At 40.9% G+C, this 17,480-nt stretch overlaps 1 protein-coding gene across 1 annotated transcript in view; it reads left to right on the forward strand.

The window, feature by feature from the left end:
• The first annotated feature begins 9,430 nt into the window (after window positions 1-9,430).
• The window catches only part of LOC106905709 (activin receptor type-2A), a 41,040-nt gene continuing 32,990 nt past the window's right edge, over window positions 9,431-17,480 (forward strand). Inside the window, exon 1 of the mRNA XM_014970673.2 lies at window positions 9,431-10,337. Coding sequence (XP_014826159.2) covers window positions 10,283-10,337 — 55 coding nt within the window. The 5' untranslated portion in view covers window positions 9,431-10,282. The remainder of the gene's footprint in view (window positions 10,338-17,480) is intronic.

Raw genomic sequence — 17,480 nt, forward strand, 5'->3', positions numbered from 1 at the left:
CAGAAAAATCCTTTCCTGAGCGAGACACCGCTTGGTGACGCTCAGGTTCAGGACGCTCTGGAAAGCAACGTTCACCCAGCTGTTCTGGAGCTCATTGGAGAACTTGAAAAAGTTCTCCTCAGCTTGTCCGGGTCCTGCAGATGCTGTCCTCCCTACATCTGGGAGATCCGAGCCAATGCCATCTACTGAAATAGGGGAACTGGAAACCTCAACACCAATGGAAATCTTTAAATTTAGACGTGTTTCTCTTGGCAAAGGAGCAGCTCTGTTGTTGTCAGAAATACAAAGTTCCCCATCCGGGGAACTTTGTATTTCAAGGGTCCCTGTGAACGTCCCCTTCAGAGGACTGTTCTTTAAGGATGGGACCAGGGAAACCAAAGCTTTGGCTGTCTCTTTACCCAGAGCTTTGGCTGCGAGATCAGCCGCAGACAAATCTTCCCCAGCCGGGTCAGATTTTTCTGCGACTGTTGTCTCACCTCCATGGTGTACCATCGTCTCTGGACAAACCTCCCCAGCCGGGTCGGTTTGTCCAGAGACAGTACCGTCGTCCTCTGTACTGTCTTGTACAGAGGACGAGATGGAGTCCGAGGTCCCATCGTCCAAAGCCTTTTCAGGACAAACCTCCCCAGCCGGGTCGGTTTGTTTTGTTGACCTGGATGGAAATCCTGTCCAAAATAGATCTTCCTCTTCAGTCTGATTCTTTTCTTCTTTGCCATCCTTCCCAGGAAAGAAATGATCGCATACCTTCTTCATCCCGGTGGTCACGGCATATCCAATGCCCCAACCAACCGGGAATATCAGGGGAACAATCGCCGTCGCAAAACCGAACATTGTTGCTGTAAACAAATCTGAAAGTCCAAGAAATGTCTGGATCCTGACTGATGCTTAGAGATTCCAGAATTCAAGCATTAGAACTTCTTTGATCTACTGTGATGTACGTCTATGACCTCATCAGTGAGCTCACTGGACTTCTGGAGCAACGTCTTGCTTCTGATCGTTGCTATGGAAATGATCAGCTCAGCTCTGCATGACTCAAGCTGACATAAATATTTAAATAAAACATTATACTTTTTATTTATTTAACATGAAGAGATTAATACATTTGTATATGATTTAATTTTTGCTTTTGTGGTTTTCCATACCTGCTGTGGTATAAATGTTCTGAAGCCTTTTATCCACTATTATTTTTAATTACTATTAATTCATTAGGATTATTCATGTATTAATCATTGCACAGTGCTAGAAACAGTCTGTGACTTATATTTATTTTTTATTAATTTTCGCAGACAATTTAATGCTGTGACTATTTTACCAAACATAAGAAACCCAGAACCCAGAAGTTCTTGTATTGCGTCACTCAGGAACCTTGGGGATTAAAGGGCTTCATGATTGTATTTCAAAGGCAGATTTCAAAAACAACTCGGACAAGAGTTTGGGTCAGGTGCTATTCTGGGATGTAGACGTGTGAAGGAATCTCCACGATGTCAGTAACACAGAGTAGCATGCCTTAGTAGGTGTGTGTGTGCGTGTGTGTGTGTGTGTGTGTGTGTGTGTGTGTGTGTGTGTGTGTGTGCGTAAGTAAAATGCTCGCTACCTTTCTGTGCATAATAATGTATGCATATATATATATGATTTTTTATTTATTTATTCTTTTTTTTGTCATAGTACCCCCAAGAATTTAAAACGACTTTCACCCCTGTGTAAAAGTGAATAAATGTCATCGATCATTTATTTGTGTGTTCTATAATTTTGTTGGCCCTCTCAAAAGTGATACTATCAACAATATAGTAATTCAGAATTAACAGTAATTTGGATGTTGTGCTATATTGAACTTGAAATTAGTGTAAAATATTTTTAGTGGAGCATAAAACAGGTATTATTACTACAATGACATGAATGCTGTTGAAACATGTCCTTGGGTAGAAGCTTCAAATTTTTCCTCCCTCTTTTCTCTTCTTCCCCCTCTCTCTTTCCCCTTCCCTTCTTCCCTGCGCTGTTTACATTCAGTTCAAGTGTCTCAAACACTGCTTTCCCAGCAGATGTTTCAGCCCAGAGAGGCTTGTAGAGCGTGTTTATTTAAAACTCCACTCCACCGGTTTATGTTTTTGTTTTATGGTAAAATTTTGTGCTGCTTGAAATGCAAGAAATGACACTTGATGTCCCTAATTGATGGTGCCAATGTAAAAAGCATAACATCTCCAAAGATACACTATTTTGGTGTCATTTTAATGAAAGAAGCAACAAATCTTTGGATTTCTGTAGCTGAGATACCATTCACAGTTGGAAAACTTCAGGAAAAGTTAATCATTTTGATATCGCCATAGCAACCAGTAATATTTTCTGGGGTTACGTTTCTCACCAGGTTGTTTTTGTTATATTAAACCTTTAATAGGGTGGATAGTAAGTTAGTGTGCTGGATTTAGGGACTAGTTTCAAGATATCATAAAAGCTGAATCACAAAGATAAACAAAAAGAGAATTATATCATTTCCCCGACGCTAATTTTATTCTCATGCTGATGCCTGGAGGGGAACCTGAAATGATGAGGTCTGTAATCATGTCACGTCTCATCAGTCAGTTTTAGAAAATGCCGCTGTGTTGGATTGCAAAAATAAAACAGGAGCTTCAGTCAGCCTGAGGCTTGTGCTAATAATGACCTCATACATATAACCCGCCTGACCCCGTGTGATCTTGTGAGGAAGTGTAATGGTAGATAATAATTGTCACCCTGATTCACCTGAGAAGAGCATGGCTGGATTACACACTGCGGTGTCTATGCAGAAGTGATGAGAGTTTCAGGTTTACGTTATGGAAACTCACAGAGCGATTAGTTATAAACAACACGATTGAGTAACGTCTTCTCCAGAAACCAAATATTCCCACAAACACATCTTTCCAAAGGTCTTCCAAACAGGTTTTCAGCACTCTAGTTGGTATTTCAATCCAACATAAACAACATAAAGAAATGTCATTCGCATTAATGTAACTTTAAAAGCACTTTACTGTTTCTAGTAAATTAATCAAGTGTCACAAATTAATCAAATTATCACTCTGCAGGAGGTTAATGCAGCTCTGATTGCAAGAGAAAAGTAGTGCAAAATCACACCTCCTCAGAATACAAGTTGAATATGAACAATTGATATAAAATAAAGAATTTGGAGCCAATCCTGGTTTGGAAGTTTCTCAAATGTGAAAGTGAAATTAGTGGGAAAAATCAGGGCCTGCTGCTTGGAGGCGCTCTCAGCGGACATGGAAACGACCACATAATCCCGGCCGATATGTTGGTCTGGAGCGCAGGGAGAAAGGATAATTCCATCCTTAAAGCCAAGCTGCCCTCAGGAACAAGAGGAAATCCTTCAGGGGTTTTCTGAGCGAAGAACATTTGGAGGGAAAAACCAAAGAGCTGGAGAATTAAGTGGGTTTGAAAAAGAGAAATTAGTCATCAAAGAAAACAGGAAGGCTGAATATTGACAAACTGTAACGATAACAGGCTCTCGGCAATGGCAATGCTGTCGCTGTTTGTCCTGCTTGCGGTCGCACATTGTTTTGAGAAGTTAGAGAAGTAAGAGACTACTTTCTGGGACTAAAAAGTTACTTTATTAGAAATTAGAGGTTACTTTCTACTGTACAAGTAACACTTTACTTTCCTCGAACTAAAATGTTACTTTCTAAATGTAAATGCTTATTCGGTTACTACTAGAACTAGACAAGACTGTCATGATGTAGGTTTTGATGCAACGAGACAGAGGCAGCTTGTAGATGAATAATGCTTAGTGGAAAAAACTTACCAAAAAAATCAGTGGGAACGCAGGGAGCCAGAGCAGAACAAAAACCATTGGGATCCAGGAACTAAAGACAACATGGACATAACAGGAGGAACCAGCAAGGAATGAGAGAGATGTGACTGAATACTGGGAGTGCTGGGACAATAGACTGGGCTAACTGGAGTTTTCAAAGTTATTTTGGCTCGACTGAACAAATTTATACAGGACTTAGGTCACTTTACATCAAAACGTTTGCTATATTTACCCAAGTTTAATAAACTGGATTAAAGTTGATTTGGATGCAATGAAAGTCTCAGGATATGACGTGGTTTTATTTACTATAAAAGCTTGGTTCTAAAAAAATCTGATAGTTTTTGGGTTGATGTAAAAAAAATTATGTTGGTTATAGATAAAAAGTCTCCATCTGCGCCAGGACCCAGTGCTGAATGTATTACATTTATTCTTATAGCTATACTGAGATTACTTTCAATTCTTCCAGTCCCTTTGTTGCGAATGATTATTATGATTGGATGTAACACCTCTGGATTGGATTGGAGTGATTCCTGAACACACCTAGGCCTGTTTTCTTCCAGAAGTCACCCTATAATTTGCAGCTGCCTTCCTGAACGCTGGCAACAACTCGTCTAAAACGGTTTTGGAGTGTCGGGTTGCATTCCACGAATATCACGGCCTCACCGCGGCGTTGCATAAGCGCGGCGTCACGCTGGAAGCATCCTGCCACCTCGGCTTTACCGTGGTGTTATTTTCAAACCGGCCTGGTCATGCTGACATGTATGTTTGGGAGCAGCGGGCATTAAATTTAGAGCTGTCAGCGCCAAGCCGACTTCATCAGAGGTGGACGGGTTCATGTGCGTTTGACTCAAAACCTCCAACCTTGATTAAGGGATGGAGGATGCAAACGGAGGTGAGTCTGGCTGGAACCTAGGGTGCATTAAACAGCTTGACAAAGGTCAAGATTTGCATTTAAATTCAGCTGCAGTGGCTCTTTATATGAGCTCAGATTATTAAAAAGCACTTAAGCCTCACAATAAGTTCGCTCTTCGTTGGCTGTGGTTTACAAGTGCAACTTGCGTCATCATCCAATGTGTCTATTCAACAGGAGAAGGCTGCGTGCTCCTTATCCCCAATGCCCACATTAGTTCCACTCATCCACCTTCCTCGGCTCCGGTTTGCAGTTTCCAGGCTGAACCCACCAACCTTCAGAGAAGCAGCAGCGGCGGCATTCCCAGCCTCCGCTGCTGACAGCTCCAGCATGTTTGGTTTTAAAAACAGTAGCTGCCGCAGATCAGGGCAGGCACGCCGAGGATTAAGGAGGCGGGTGATACCTGCCGCTGTGACAGGAGCTGTCGTCGCTGATTGACGATGCATGTGCATCGATTTGACCCGGAGTCCTTGAAAGCCTCCCTCTCTCCTCGGCTCCATCTGTGCAGGCAGCGGCTCCCGGCAGCTGAGGGCTCGTTTCGAAACTCCCCCTTCCGAGGTTCTGCAGCGCAGGTTCACACAAGGACAAGGAAGGCAGCTGGGTGCCAGATGAGAGCGGTAATTAGGCTGGTATCCACCGGGCTTTGGTTACAGGTGCAGATCTGCCTGCGGGGATGAACAAAGCTGTCAATGGAAAAGATCATTCATGCTGAAACAACAGAAAGGAGGGAAAGAGGGGCTTGGACGGCTCCCGGTACCGAGCAGCAGAGCCAAGACAAGATAAATCGCTCTGAGTGGCATCACGACAAGCCCAAAGCAGGAGTATAAATCATTTTGCACTGCGAGCTTTCAGAGCAGAAGGAGAGGCTTTTATTTTAGCCGCTTGTTTCTGGAGAGAGGAAAGACCCTCAATGCTGCCCAGCAACATGAACACAGGATCATTCAGACAAAGGAGCTTCTTTGTATCACTCTATTTTGCATTTATGCTCCAGTTTTTATCGTTAGTTTTACAAAACTCAGCTTTATTAGAGTCGACATGCACACAGATACAATATGTTTTAGTTGAATCACTCTTTATTCATTTTATTTATCAATCACAAGAAGAAATCAGAAGGAAAGAGTCTTTTATGTTTTTACAATAACAATAAATGTACTTAATTATTTAAATTCATTGCTTCTTTTCTTAATAACTTTATTTTTTTTCTTGTTTTTTTTTCCCCTCTGAGTTTTATTAGTATTAACATGGACACAGATTAGACACTTTTCGGCGTTTATTCATGTATTTATTTATTTAAGAGGTCTCCATGTTGTGATTCTGAAGAAACTCAAAGGCGTGAAGGAATCTGCTCTTTTATCTCTCTCCCTTTTGCTCGCCATCAAACCAGAAGCTAAAAGCAAAACACCAGGATGTTTATTGGAACACCGACTCCGTTCCAGTCCCTCGTTTTTCCTTATCTGCCGTCGTCTCTTGATGCCTGATTGCGAGGATATTCCTGCTCCTTCCAGCTTTGTGTCAACAGTTTATATCAGGCTTACATTTCCTGGTGCGAGACGACAAGCACACCTGTCAACAAAGCCACCTACATACTTTAAATGCTTCACCTGGTTTGTTGTTGACTTAAAAGGCCAGTGAGGACGTGTAGCTCCTTTTCTTCCAACCAGCTGTCACTTTGATGCTGAGATTTTAATAAAATATTAATTCCTACTTTAGACAAGATGCAACAGATTTGGTGTCTTTTCTTTGCAATTGATTTATCTCTTCTTTTTTGTTGCTGCTATTTGTTGTATACTGGCATAAATAATGTGTTTTTTTTGTATTAGTTTATTTTTCTCTATGTATTTGTTTCTGTCTACCTTTAAAACTCTCTCTTTCTTTCTTTTTTTAAACTTATTGAGTATTGCATAGGTTTTCATACATAAACATACACTTACTATGTCATTTGTCTTGTACATTTAGGTGTAAATTATAGAAATTTAACAAAAAAAGGAAAATGATCAACTTTTTATACACATTTTACATTTATTTTCTTTCACTCTTGTATTTTGACGAGCGTAAAAGCACATTTCTTTCTTTGTGTTGTTTTTTAAACGTATATTTTCATTTTTATATTAAGTCCATATGCTTTACATTATCAATAAATGTATGATAATCAACAAATTTCTTCACTTTTTATGCATTCTTAGTTTTGTTACTTATTTGTTTTTATTTTTTAATCCATTTGACTTTAGCTTGACCGATTTTCTTCCATAATTTTCAGTAATCAGCTTTGTTTTGCACAGATAGTATTCTCAAATGCTGATTTCACTGTTTCTACTCATACCTGAGGTCTTACTGCGTCCACCATGCTCTAACCTTGAAACGTGTCACAGCACCATTAAACATGACCCTTAGGAGCAACACTGCAGCCTGATTTGAGCTCTGAAACCTGATCTTTCCATTCATCATTCATGCTGTGTCCACTTGGCCTCAGCGCTGCCCTGCAGCTCCTGCTGTCACACGTTACAGACCCTCGATTGCTAACATTTCACCGCGTTCTCTCGGTTTCACATGTATTTACATCCTGTGTTGCTCAGCCATGCTGTCTGTGAGCAACCTGCTTTTTGTTAAAAGCCCTTTGTCGATACATTTGACTTCCCTTGACACTCAATACGGAGTCCATTAAGCTGCAGAGCCATGGGGTTACTCTGCACAAGGACCAGTGGTTCCAGTAAGGAATATGTGCTGAGCCCTCCACAGCAAGCATCATCATACGTAATTCAGGCCCATGTAATGCCATTAGAGGAGATTTGGCATCTGATAGTTGAGTAATGGGATTAGCTTCATGGGCAATAAATCTCCAAGACCAGGATGGCAGGTCTTCCCCATTCAAAGGGAGACGGATACAACATGCCACTTCCACAAGAAAGTCATACTCTTTTTGTTTGTTTTTTTGTTTTTTTTTTAATATGAGAAAAAGTTTGAGGAAGTGAAGGAAAATGCAGCTGCAGGTGGGTTGGTGTATGCATTCATGCAGGATGGAAGAAACCTTACCTGCAACCACATCTGCAGTAGCTGGCGTATAAGGTGACGATGTGGCTATTGTTGTAATATTAGCCTCACCTAACACGTAATAAACACAGAGTAATTCCAAGATAAATAAAAGGAGAAATAACTTTTACTTTTCCTAAGCTTGGGTTTCCAGGAATAGACTGAAAATCTCTGCATCTACTGGATCTAAATCCTCTCCTTCACCACAAACTGGTCTGTACTGGTTTCTCCAGCTTCAAGAAACAGGAGCGTGTTTCCTTTTTCTTGCTGGAGATGAAAGCCAACGCTCCGATGTAGAACAGGTGACTCAGCTTCCAGCACAGCGGAGAAATCCCCAGAGACCTTTGACCTCCTAATCGCTGAGCAGCGCTTATAGCTGGAGATCTGCTCCAGGCTATTAGGGAGATTAGTGTCACACAGATTTTGGGAGCAGGCCAAGCCTATATCTGTTCTTCATGGCATTCTCAGCATTTATTACTTAGCACCCAACCCATGTTGAAATCCAATATGTGACCTATAGTAGCACATAGCTGCAGGCTGCAGCATGTGTGCAGATTGTGTTAAGCAACAGGGAAGATGGACATACCCTTGGTAGTTTGTTAAAAGAAGGATAGTTTGCATTTTGCCCCACAAGCCCTCTTTATTAATTAGATCCTCCATGTAGCGCAAGAAATACACGTTTATTGTTGCAATTTACTTACAAATATGTTGCATGTTATTACAAGTCTTTTTTTTTTTATGAAAAGGTGGACCTTCCAGCTCGGACCGCCCATCTTTTGACGCATCGGGACAAACCAGAGTATAAAACAAGCAGCCTTCCCGAACAAAAACAATCCCTAAGCTCGTAAAGCCGCTCAAACAAGCTCCAAAGAGTTATTCAGCTTCCTACCGGAAGTGTGCGGATTTTACCTCCAAAGTAAAAGTAGAACGAGCGCAATGTCAAAACTTGAGCAAAACCAACTACATTGATATTTCAGTGTGTAAATAAATATATAAAAAGAGGTTTTCAGACATCACAATTAATTAATAAACAAACGCCACTGGTTAAATATTTGTGGATTTCTACATGGAACATAACTCCAAAATATTTGTGGAAAATTCCCGTATTCTGGGATTTTTTTGAGTACATATCTAAGATATTCTAAAAGTATTTAGAGGGGGTCGATTTTAGGTATTCGTAGACTGTTGTGATAATGACTCCCACTAATACCAGGGCTCCAGCGAGCTATAACCTTTTCTTCTCTTAAAAATGGACAAAAAAATTCTAATATTTCAAATATATAATCCAATTTCTGCTGGTTATTCCTACATGCTGCAGCTCCATTTTTCTACAAACGTTGGCTGAACTTTTCCCCAAATATTCTGAGATTCCCAATCAGTATTTCCACTTCGGCAGCAATTGCAGGTGATTTTTCTAACCTGGAATTTGAAATTCTTACTTCCAATGACAACATTTTATCCCCCCCAAAAATTCAAAATCAATATTCCCAGCTTGTTGGCAGGTTTGCTTTCAAACTTCTTTGAACAAATGGAAAATACTATAAAAAAAACTTACACTCTGCTATAGCTGTTAAATATTTTTGAACATTTGCTTTTTATTTGTATTTATTTAGAAAAAAAAAGAAAAAGTATTTCCTTGTGTTTTACTTTGAAAATCATCACCGGATGTGGCACAGCTCAACTTGGCATAGCTGACACAGACCAGTGACTCCATCTTGAAATTGTCCCGACCCGAGGAGGAGACGGACTTGGAAAATCCAGCTCGTCCTACACGGATTAACTGTAGTTTTGCCCGATTATTCTGCCATAATACACGGTTTTCGCTCCTTGTATCGAGTTATTTCGACGGAAGCGGTTGTTTGGCCCACTTTGGAGGAGCATTTCACTCCGCTTGGAGCCCTTTAATCGGTTGTGTCCCTGCTGGAGCGGCCGGAGCTGGCTGTGGTTGTGGCCGGGCAGCCCCGTCGGACTGTCGGGCGAAGCGCGAGCTTCCACACGGATTTAAACGACAAAAACTGCTTTTAAACCCACCGTTTTCAACTCGAAGACTACGGAGTGGTCTTTTTAAGAAAGAAAGAAATCACATTTCACGGCTATGTTCCGGAGCTCGCCGAGGAGAAGTTTGATTAAGCACCCGAGTGCGCTTGGTGTGGAGTCCGATGGATGTTAGCCCAGCCCGGCTGTGGCTCGGCTCTCTGCGCCGCTCTTCTGAAGGCTCAGTTTGTCTGCCTATAATGCTGTTGCTGACCTCGCAAGTGTATGAAAACACTGGCACTGGTGCCACCAAGTCGCCCTCCATTGCTTCGCTGTAAAACCTGGAAATACCACCCAGCGTTCCCTTCTCCCCCTCCTGTTTTTGGGACTTGTAACCTGGAATATTTTGGATTTGGCCTCCATTTTCTTTAAATATGCACATTTCCCAGAGACTGTTCTCCTTTGGGGAGCAAGACATTCAATTTTAGATTGTTTTTTAGATTTTTTGTTCTTCATTTTTGTGGAGTTTGAGCTTTTATAAAACCATTCTTTTTGTGGACACATTCGGATGGAAAATGGGAGACGCTACAAAACTGGCCATAGCCGTTTTCCTCATCTCCTGCTCTTCAGGTGGGTATATCGAGGTTATGCATGGTCTTATAATGCAATGTTTATTACCTCTGCAGAATGCAATGCACAGCTTGTTGCAGGATGCATTGAATGCAACACAACCCAGACCTGTGGGAAGGAAAGAAGGGTGGAAAAAAACAAATCCCTTCAACCTTTTCTGCAACCCACTTGTGTGGCTGTGCATGTTTCATATTTAGTCAGCTCAAGATGGGGCCTTAAGGCCCTCAAGGGGCCTTTGTGGAGCTTTGAGTGAGACATGCTGCTAGAAATTGGGTCTGTTTAGTTTAAGTTAATTAGGAAACAATAAGAGACTGTATAAAGAAGGACTGTGCAGTGGGAATAAATAGATTATAAGCCCAAATTTAACGTTAAATGGTTGTGATTTGAATGAGGCTGTGCAGTGGGTTTTGTTAGTGTATTATATATTTTTCACTCAGTATATTCACTTGAACAAGCAAGTGCAAACAAGCAGAAATGAAGTCTGGTGAGGCAGAATTAAAACTGTGTTGCAGCTACACTTTTAGCTATTTTACCTGAAACGGCAGCAACAAAATCAAAAAAACTTTTGTTGTATATTGATTTATTTTTTTGTACATTGTGAAAGAAACTGTTATACTGAATACACTGAAATTGACCAAAAAGTAAGTGATTATGTGCTGTTGATGGATTATATCTTACATAAGTTGAAAAGTATTGGACTGAGCACAGACCCTTGTGGTACACCACAAGTAAGTTTAGCCACTTACTGATTTGAAGGCGTGGATTTTGATTGTTGAAATTAGACATTTTTGGTTAAAAATGAAGTTGCAGAGTCATTAAATGCTGAGTTATTTATGTCCCTCGAGTTAAATGCTTGATTTTAAAGTTTTTGATATTATAATGAGGTATTCTGTAAGTTTTATTTGATTTGGGTTGTCCTTTTAGTGATTGGTGGGTTTCTTTTATTCAGCCAGAAGGTCAGTCATTGCTGTAGAAGATATATTCACCATTTAAATTAGCATCAAAGAGTGTTCTACCTTGATGCTTTTTTTTATTTTAAATATCTCAGCTACATTTGGAAATTAAACTGAAAATTATTTCCAATGTGTGATGGAAACAGGAGGAGAAGAAGGCCTGGCATGTGATTTTGGAAATGTTAATGGACTGTTTGGCTGTTGGAATAAAATGACACTCAAAATGAGGATGAAAAGGATAAAGATGATGCTGTAGGTATGTCTGGGTGACTTTGAAACTATTTTAAACTGCAGGAACAATGTGATGGAATATTTTAGCAGTTTTAAAGCTCATCTTCTTGAAATTAATGAGTAATATCCCATGTCTGTTAGTCATAGTATGTTAGACTTTAATAGGTTTACAGTTAATTATACACCCCCTTTCCTCTTTTTACGTCCTCATTTTCCTAAAGTTAAACGTCTCACTCCTACGGCGACGTGGTGACGAACACAACAAGGTCAACCACAAAGTGCTGTTTGGGTTTTCTTCCCTTTCCGTTGGGGTTTTTTTTTTCTTTTTTTTTTTTTTGCACAGCATTGTTTACGTGGCATTGAAATTCAACTCTTGCATGACGCTAAAAGTCTTGACTTTTATGTTTTAACTCCAAATATTTTGGAGACGCTACAAGAAAGTCACCATTGCAGGCCGAGACTGGTGCTGCTGGGTTTGCTGGATTTGCAGATCAGGGGTTTGAGATTGCAGTTTTCAAAGTGACGGTTTTGTGTTACCTGACGCTTCGGCTTGGAAGTGGGAATTGCCTAATCGGAGGTTGCACAACAGAAATTAAGCCTGGAGGCAGAATTTTCTCAACTGCTTTGGAAAAGAGACACGGCATATCAGTGCTAAAGCTTAACCTCAAGAAGTAGAGGAAGGATGGGAGGCGAAGACATTCTGTCACGTCGCAGTAGGATAGTTTCACAGTGAGGTGCCTCGAGTGTCTGCGAGCGTTTGGGTGAAAATGAAAAGCTTTCTCAAATTGGGTAATAGTCGGGGTTGCTCCGAGTGTGAGCCAGGTGCTGTCTGTGTTTTGCAGAGTGCAGCAGATGATTATTCTACTCGCTCATTACCGTCTGAAGTGGGGAAATGAATGGTTTCCACTCAGAGTGGGATAATAACTCTCTGGGAAAGCCGAGTGGAACTGGCACCGCTCACAATGGCACCCAAGAACCCGGTGATAAGGGCAGAGCACTTAGCCAACAGGGATTTTTATCTGATGAGGCCAAAAGAAACACGTAAGGGTTAAGTTTGTTTGTCATGGCTTGAGAGTTGGTCTGTATATCTGTCGGTTTTCAGAAAAACCCCATGTAAGCTGCTCTTCATGATAAAATAGGCAGGAAATTAAATTATAAATGTTCTAGTGTAATTTCGGTTCCTTAAATATCAAAATAACCCTTTACAGACGCGACACACCAAACGTTAACGTTTAATGTTGTGCCTAGAGGTTTAAAAAAAAAAAAATTACTGTAAGACTGTCGGTCTGTTCACTTCTTTGTCAGTTTATATCCACATTTTGATCCTCGGCTTTAGCATTTTAACTAACCGTAGCTAACCGCATGACCAGAGATTTAAAACTGAGCAATACAAGCAAATGAGGCGGATTAGCAGAGCTTGATGGTACCATCCAGTACACATGTGGACTGAGTCATGATTCTCATGAGATGCCATACGTCAATATTCTTCAGTCAGAGGCATCTTCAGGTTTGTTGCAAGACTGACTGCTACCAGAGATCCTTCATACCCACAGCATCATCATCCACAATGACTGAAAATAATTTGATGATATTAAACGTTTGTGAAGAAGTTGATTATAATGTTTAGAATGAGACATTGGTGACTCTTGATGATTTTTAAAAGACGTACATCAACTTGTAGCTGTCTAAATCTAGACAGTGTAGTTCATGGCATGTTCTTGAATGCACCATGAAGTTGGAGTTCAACCACAAAATGCTGATGGCCTTTGTGATGGCATTCTGACGTTCATCTGTTGTTTTGTATCCACAGTATTTACATTTTGCTACGTACAAAGAGGCATCACCTATTGTTTTCTGAATGTATTTGGGCTTCATCATAAAACACAAAATAATAATAATAATAATAATAATAATAATAATAATAATAATAATAAAAATGCAACATAGGAAAAAAAAATTCTAAAAGATTTTATAAGATTCTCAGTTTTAAAGTTTTAAAATTGTATTGCAATTAATACTAGGTTGTAGTGCTTTTTTCTGCTCATTACTGGAGACTTATTTTCAGCTGTAAAATGTATTTTATTGAAAATACAAAATAGTATTACATTGGTGGAAAAAAACCACCAATTTATTGTGAGATTGTTGTAGTTTTTAACTATGTAATTATAACTATGCACAGCTCATTAATCATAAACAAATCAAATATTTGTCTGCTGTTCTCATGTTGCAATTTCTAGTTCACAAAGTGAAGATGTGAAGATTGCTTTTCCACCCACACAGTTATACCTAAGGACAGTTTCAGAAAGGTAAATTAACCTAAAGATTATATGTTTGGACTGTGGGAGGAAGCCACACATTCATGAAGAACATGCAAACTCTGGCCGGGATTCGAACCCAGGACCTTCTTGCTGCAAGTCAGGGTCAGTGCTGCAGCTTTCCTTTACCAGCTGTTAAAAAACTGAGTTTAATCGCATGGTGCATTAAGGAACCGAGGGGAAAAACAGACTTCTTGTTTGTCAGAATTCTAGATCGACAAGAAATAATCGGTTCAGTCCGAAAAACGAAAGATAAAACTGTTTTCAAACGACGTTCCTCCCCCCGAGCAGCTGGTAATCCGCCCCAGATCATCAGTTTTACAGGCGACCTCTGCTGCGAGCCTGAACTGCAGATCGGTAAATATTTACAGTGCGACTTCATCCCAGACAACACGTCCAGAGATTTCACCGTGCAACTCCACTCTGAAGATTTGTCTTAATCCTCATGCTTCCCCATTTCGTGTCAGGAAACTGTGTCAGCACATAAACCAGTTTGTGCAGCTCACATCCATGCATATGGACAGACATTAGAGCAAACGGCCAGAGTGATGGCTTCATTTTTTTTATTATTATTATTAAAATGGAGATTTTAATCTCCAGTGTTGCTGCAATAGGTGACAAACTTTGTGACATCCCCCCTCCCCCCATGAGGTTAATGATTAGAAGACATGATGGGACTGAAATGTTTTTCTGAGGTGAATATTTACTTATTAAAGACACTTCTCTTTCCATTTCACCGCCTGTTGACCAAAGGTGGTTATTGTTCACTTTTTGATTTAAAAAGTCCATTGAAATTACAATAATAATGAGTATTTTCAGAGTTACCAAATAGATTTTTAACATTTTCCAAGTATGGGAAAGTAAATAAATAAAAGTGGGTTTTGAGACTCTTAAGTCCACATATTTGACTTTAATTTTCTCTTATCCTCATAGGCTCAGTATAATTACACCAAGAATAAACAATATGTAGCTACATTTTTGTGATGATTTTTTGTGGTAGCAAACAGTGGGTTGTTATCATGGAAACAACAATTGAAAAACTTTAGTTTTTGAAAACATAAATCAGTTGATTGTTATCAGCCTAATGAGGTAATAAAATGTGCTTTGCATTTTTATCTCAACACAAAGAAGTCATTATGTCAAAATGAGATTTTCTGTGACAAAACAGGCTTCTTGTTTTCTTATCTTGATAAAACAAGACAATCGAACCAAAACCAGCAGCTTTTCCCAGTTATTGGTGGGAAAAGCTGCCAACACCTGCATGTTTGTTTCCTTTTATGGCCATCTGGGGTCGTTTTGACTGTTCATGTTCACAGAAGGATCTGAATTTGTTTGGAAATTCTGGATTTGGACAAATTACGTTTTTTTTTTTAAATGAAAAATGTTGTGTTTAAATGAATTGAAGTGTGCTGCCGCCAGTGCAGAGCTTGCTTTTTGACTAGCGATGCATCTAAATCTTTACACTTGCTTAACTCCATCTTTCTGCTGCCATGTTTTTCTCACTTCCCACAGATACGCCCTGCCTCTATCTATGATATGTCCTTCTGCATTATGCATGGGGTCCAGTGGCTCTGCTGTACTTGTTAAGGCCCGGCGTTGTCCCTGTTCCCCCCATCGGGCCCAACTAGCCCTGACTGTTTCCTCATCATGAAAACAGCTCAGCTCAAAGCGGCAGGCGCCGCTGCTGCTGCTGCTTGTTCTGACTGGTCCTGCACCAGTTGGAGCACTGTTTATAGTTCACTGGGTATTTAGACTTTTTCTTATTGTGAGAACTGAAATGGATTTGTTTTTGCATTAATGCAAGTGAACAAACCTTTGCTGCAGTCGGAGGAGTTTATCTGCCACTGAGGGGATTTTCCTGAGCAGCAGAGATTTGTTCTAACCTGCTGCTGGAGGAAAACCAAATCGATGGAGATTTCTCAGCGTGCCAATATCCAATTCAAAAAAAGTAACGTTTGCACATGCTGTTTTCCTCCTGTGTGTGTGAATAAAGGTTTCTAAAGCACCCTGACTCTGGAGAGTTTTTAGATTTGGAGGAGCGTTTTATCTTGATGCGTCGGTCCAGAGCGGCCTTTTACTGTAATTAATGCGTACTGCAGATGTTGCTTTATGTGCATGGGAGAGTTTGAGTCTAGACAGGCTGGCTGCTCCAACGAAGGGGCCCGCTTTGATCCTTGATTAAAAACCACGAGCTGTACATTCATCATGCTCTCGTTTCAGGGTCTATGGAGGGCGTCACACTCTCCCCCCCCCTCCCCCCTCTGCCCTCCTCCACCTCTTTGTCTTCGGTCGTCTCCCAGTGATGCTGTGGGCTCGTCATCAGCCTGTTGCTCCACCTGTAATCTAATCCCAATTAAAAATACCCGGCAGTGTCTGGATTTTATTTTGGCAGCGGAGCCTCGTGACGGGCTTGTCGTTAGTTTCTACTAAATATATAGCGGCAGAAGTCAGCGAGGTCGTGAAAGAGACGGCGTACCTCGTGTGATGACTCATGGCGGGGCGGGACTTGAGATCGTAAATCTGCAGCGTGGATTCCACCCTCTTCTCTTAAAAAAACAATTTCTGGTTTGAAGATGCCGCAGCTGCAAACCCAGACACGTGAGTGTGAGGAGTTTGTACCCTACCAGAGATAAGGAGGCACTTTAGAAGGCTCCTCCTGTGAAGAATGCGTGGTATGCAGCACGTCATGCGTGCGCTCCTGCTGCTGCTGCTGCTGCAGAGACACCCAGGTGCTCTCCAGACCTGTCCGGCCAGCAGCTCCATCAGCGCTAATTGAGGAGGAGACGGATGGGCTCGGGCATTCCAGCGAGGATTAGAGGGATTGGATTCAGTTGCTGAGTGTGTTGGTTTTTAATGCCCCCTCTCGTCCCTCCCCGCTCGCTGTCATGGGAAGACTGGTGTCTTTGTGAGCGGCTCCGGCGAGCCAGCCACCCCTACCGTGTCACAACAACGTCTGATTGAGCGTTAATGTAGCACTCCAGAGAGTTCCTGGCTGCTCTGTGAAAACACTGGACTGTAAACCAGCGAGAGTCCTCTCCTACCTAACAGCTCAGTATCAGCTGCTGGTGGAGACGCATGGAAGCAGTGGGATTATATAACCGGACCCCTGCAAACAACCTGAGGAGATCCAGTCCTGCTCAGATGTTTAATGTTTTATCTAAACATTTCTTCATCTTTTATTTAAACCATCATACAACAACTTAAGTGAATGCATGAATTAACTGCAGATGTTTATCGATTTTCTTAATATTATATAAACAGGCTCATATGTGTCCATACACCCCTCTAATAAATGTTGGAACTCATCATTAAAGGTTCTTCAAGGAGTCATTGTGTCTTTAAGGATCTCCAGTAGCAGTCAGTCTTGCAACAAATCTAAAGATGCCTCTGACCGAAGACAATAACATGTCCTGGATGACATCAGCAGTTTAAATTTAGAATAAAACATTAGATATGTTTTAGTCAACTTCTCTGGAATTGTTTTTGTCGGTCAGGTGATACTTCAGCTTTTAAGATGCTAATCAGTTGCTCCGGGTTGTAAACACACAATACCTTGTCGCCCTGGTTACGCATCATAACAACTGTGCAAAAACGAAAATGCAAGAGCAAAAAAAATTTTCCAGCTGCACAGCGTCCAAAACCAG

This window comes from Poecilia mexicana, unplaced genomic scaffold (genome assembly GCF_051168715.1).
Source record: "Poecilia mexicana isolate PSO_F unplaced genomic scaffold, ASM5116871v1 scaffold_2, whole genome shotgun sequence".
In the NCBI taxonomy this organism is placed as follows: Eukaryota; Metazoa; Chordata; class Actinopteri; order Cyprinodontiformes; family Poeciliidae; genus Poecilia; species Poecilia mexicana.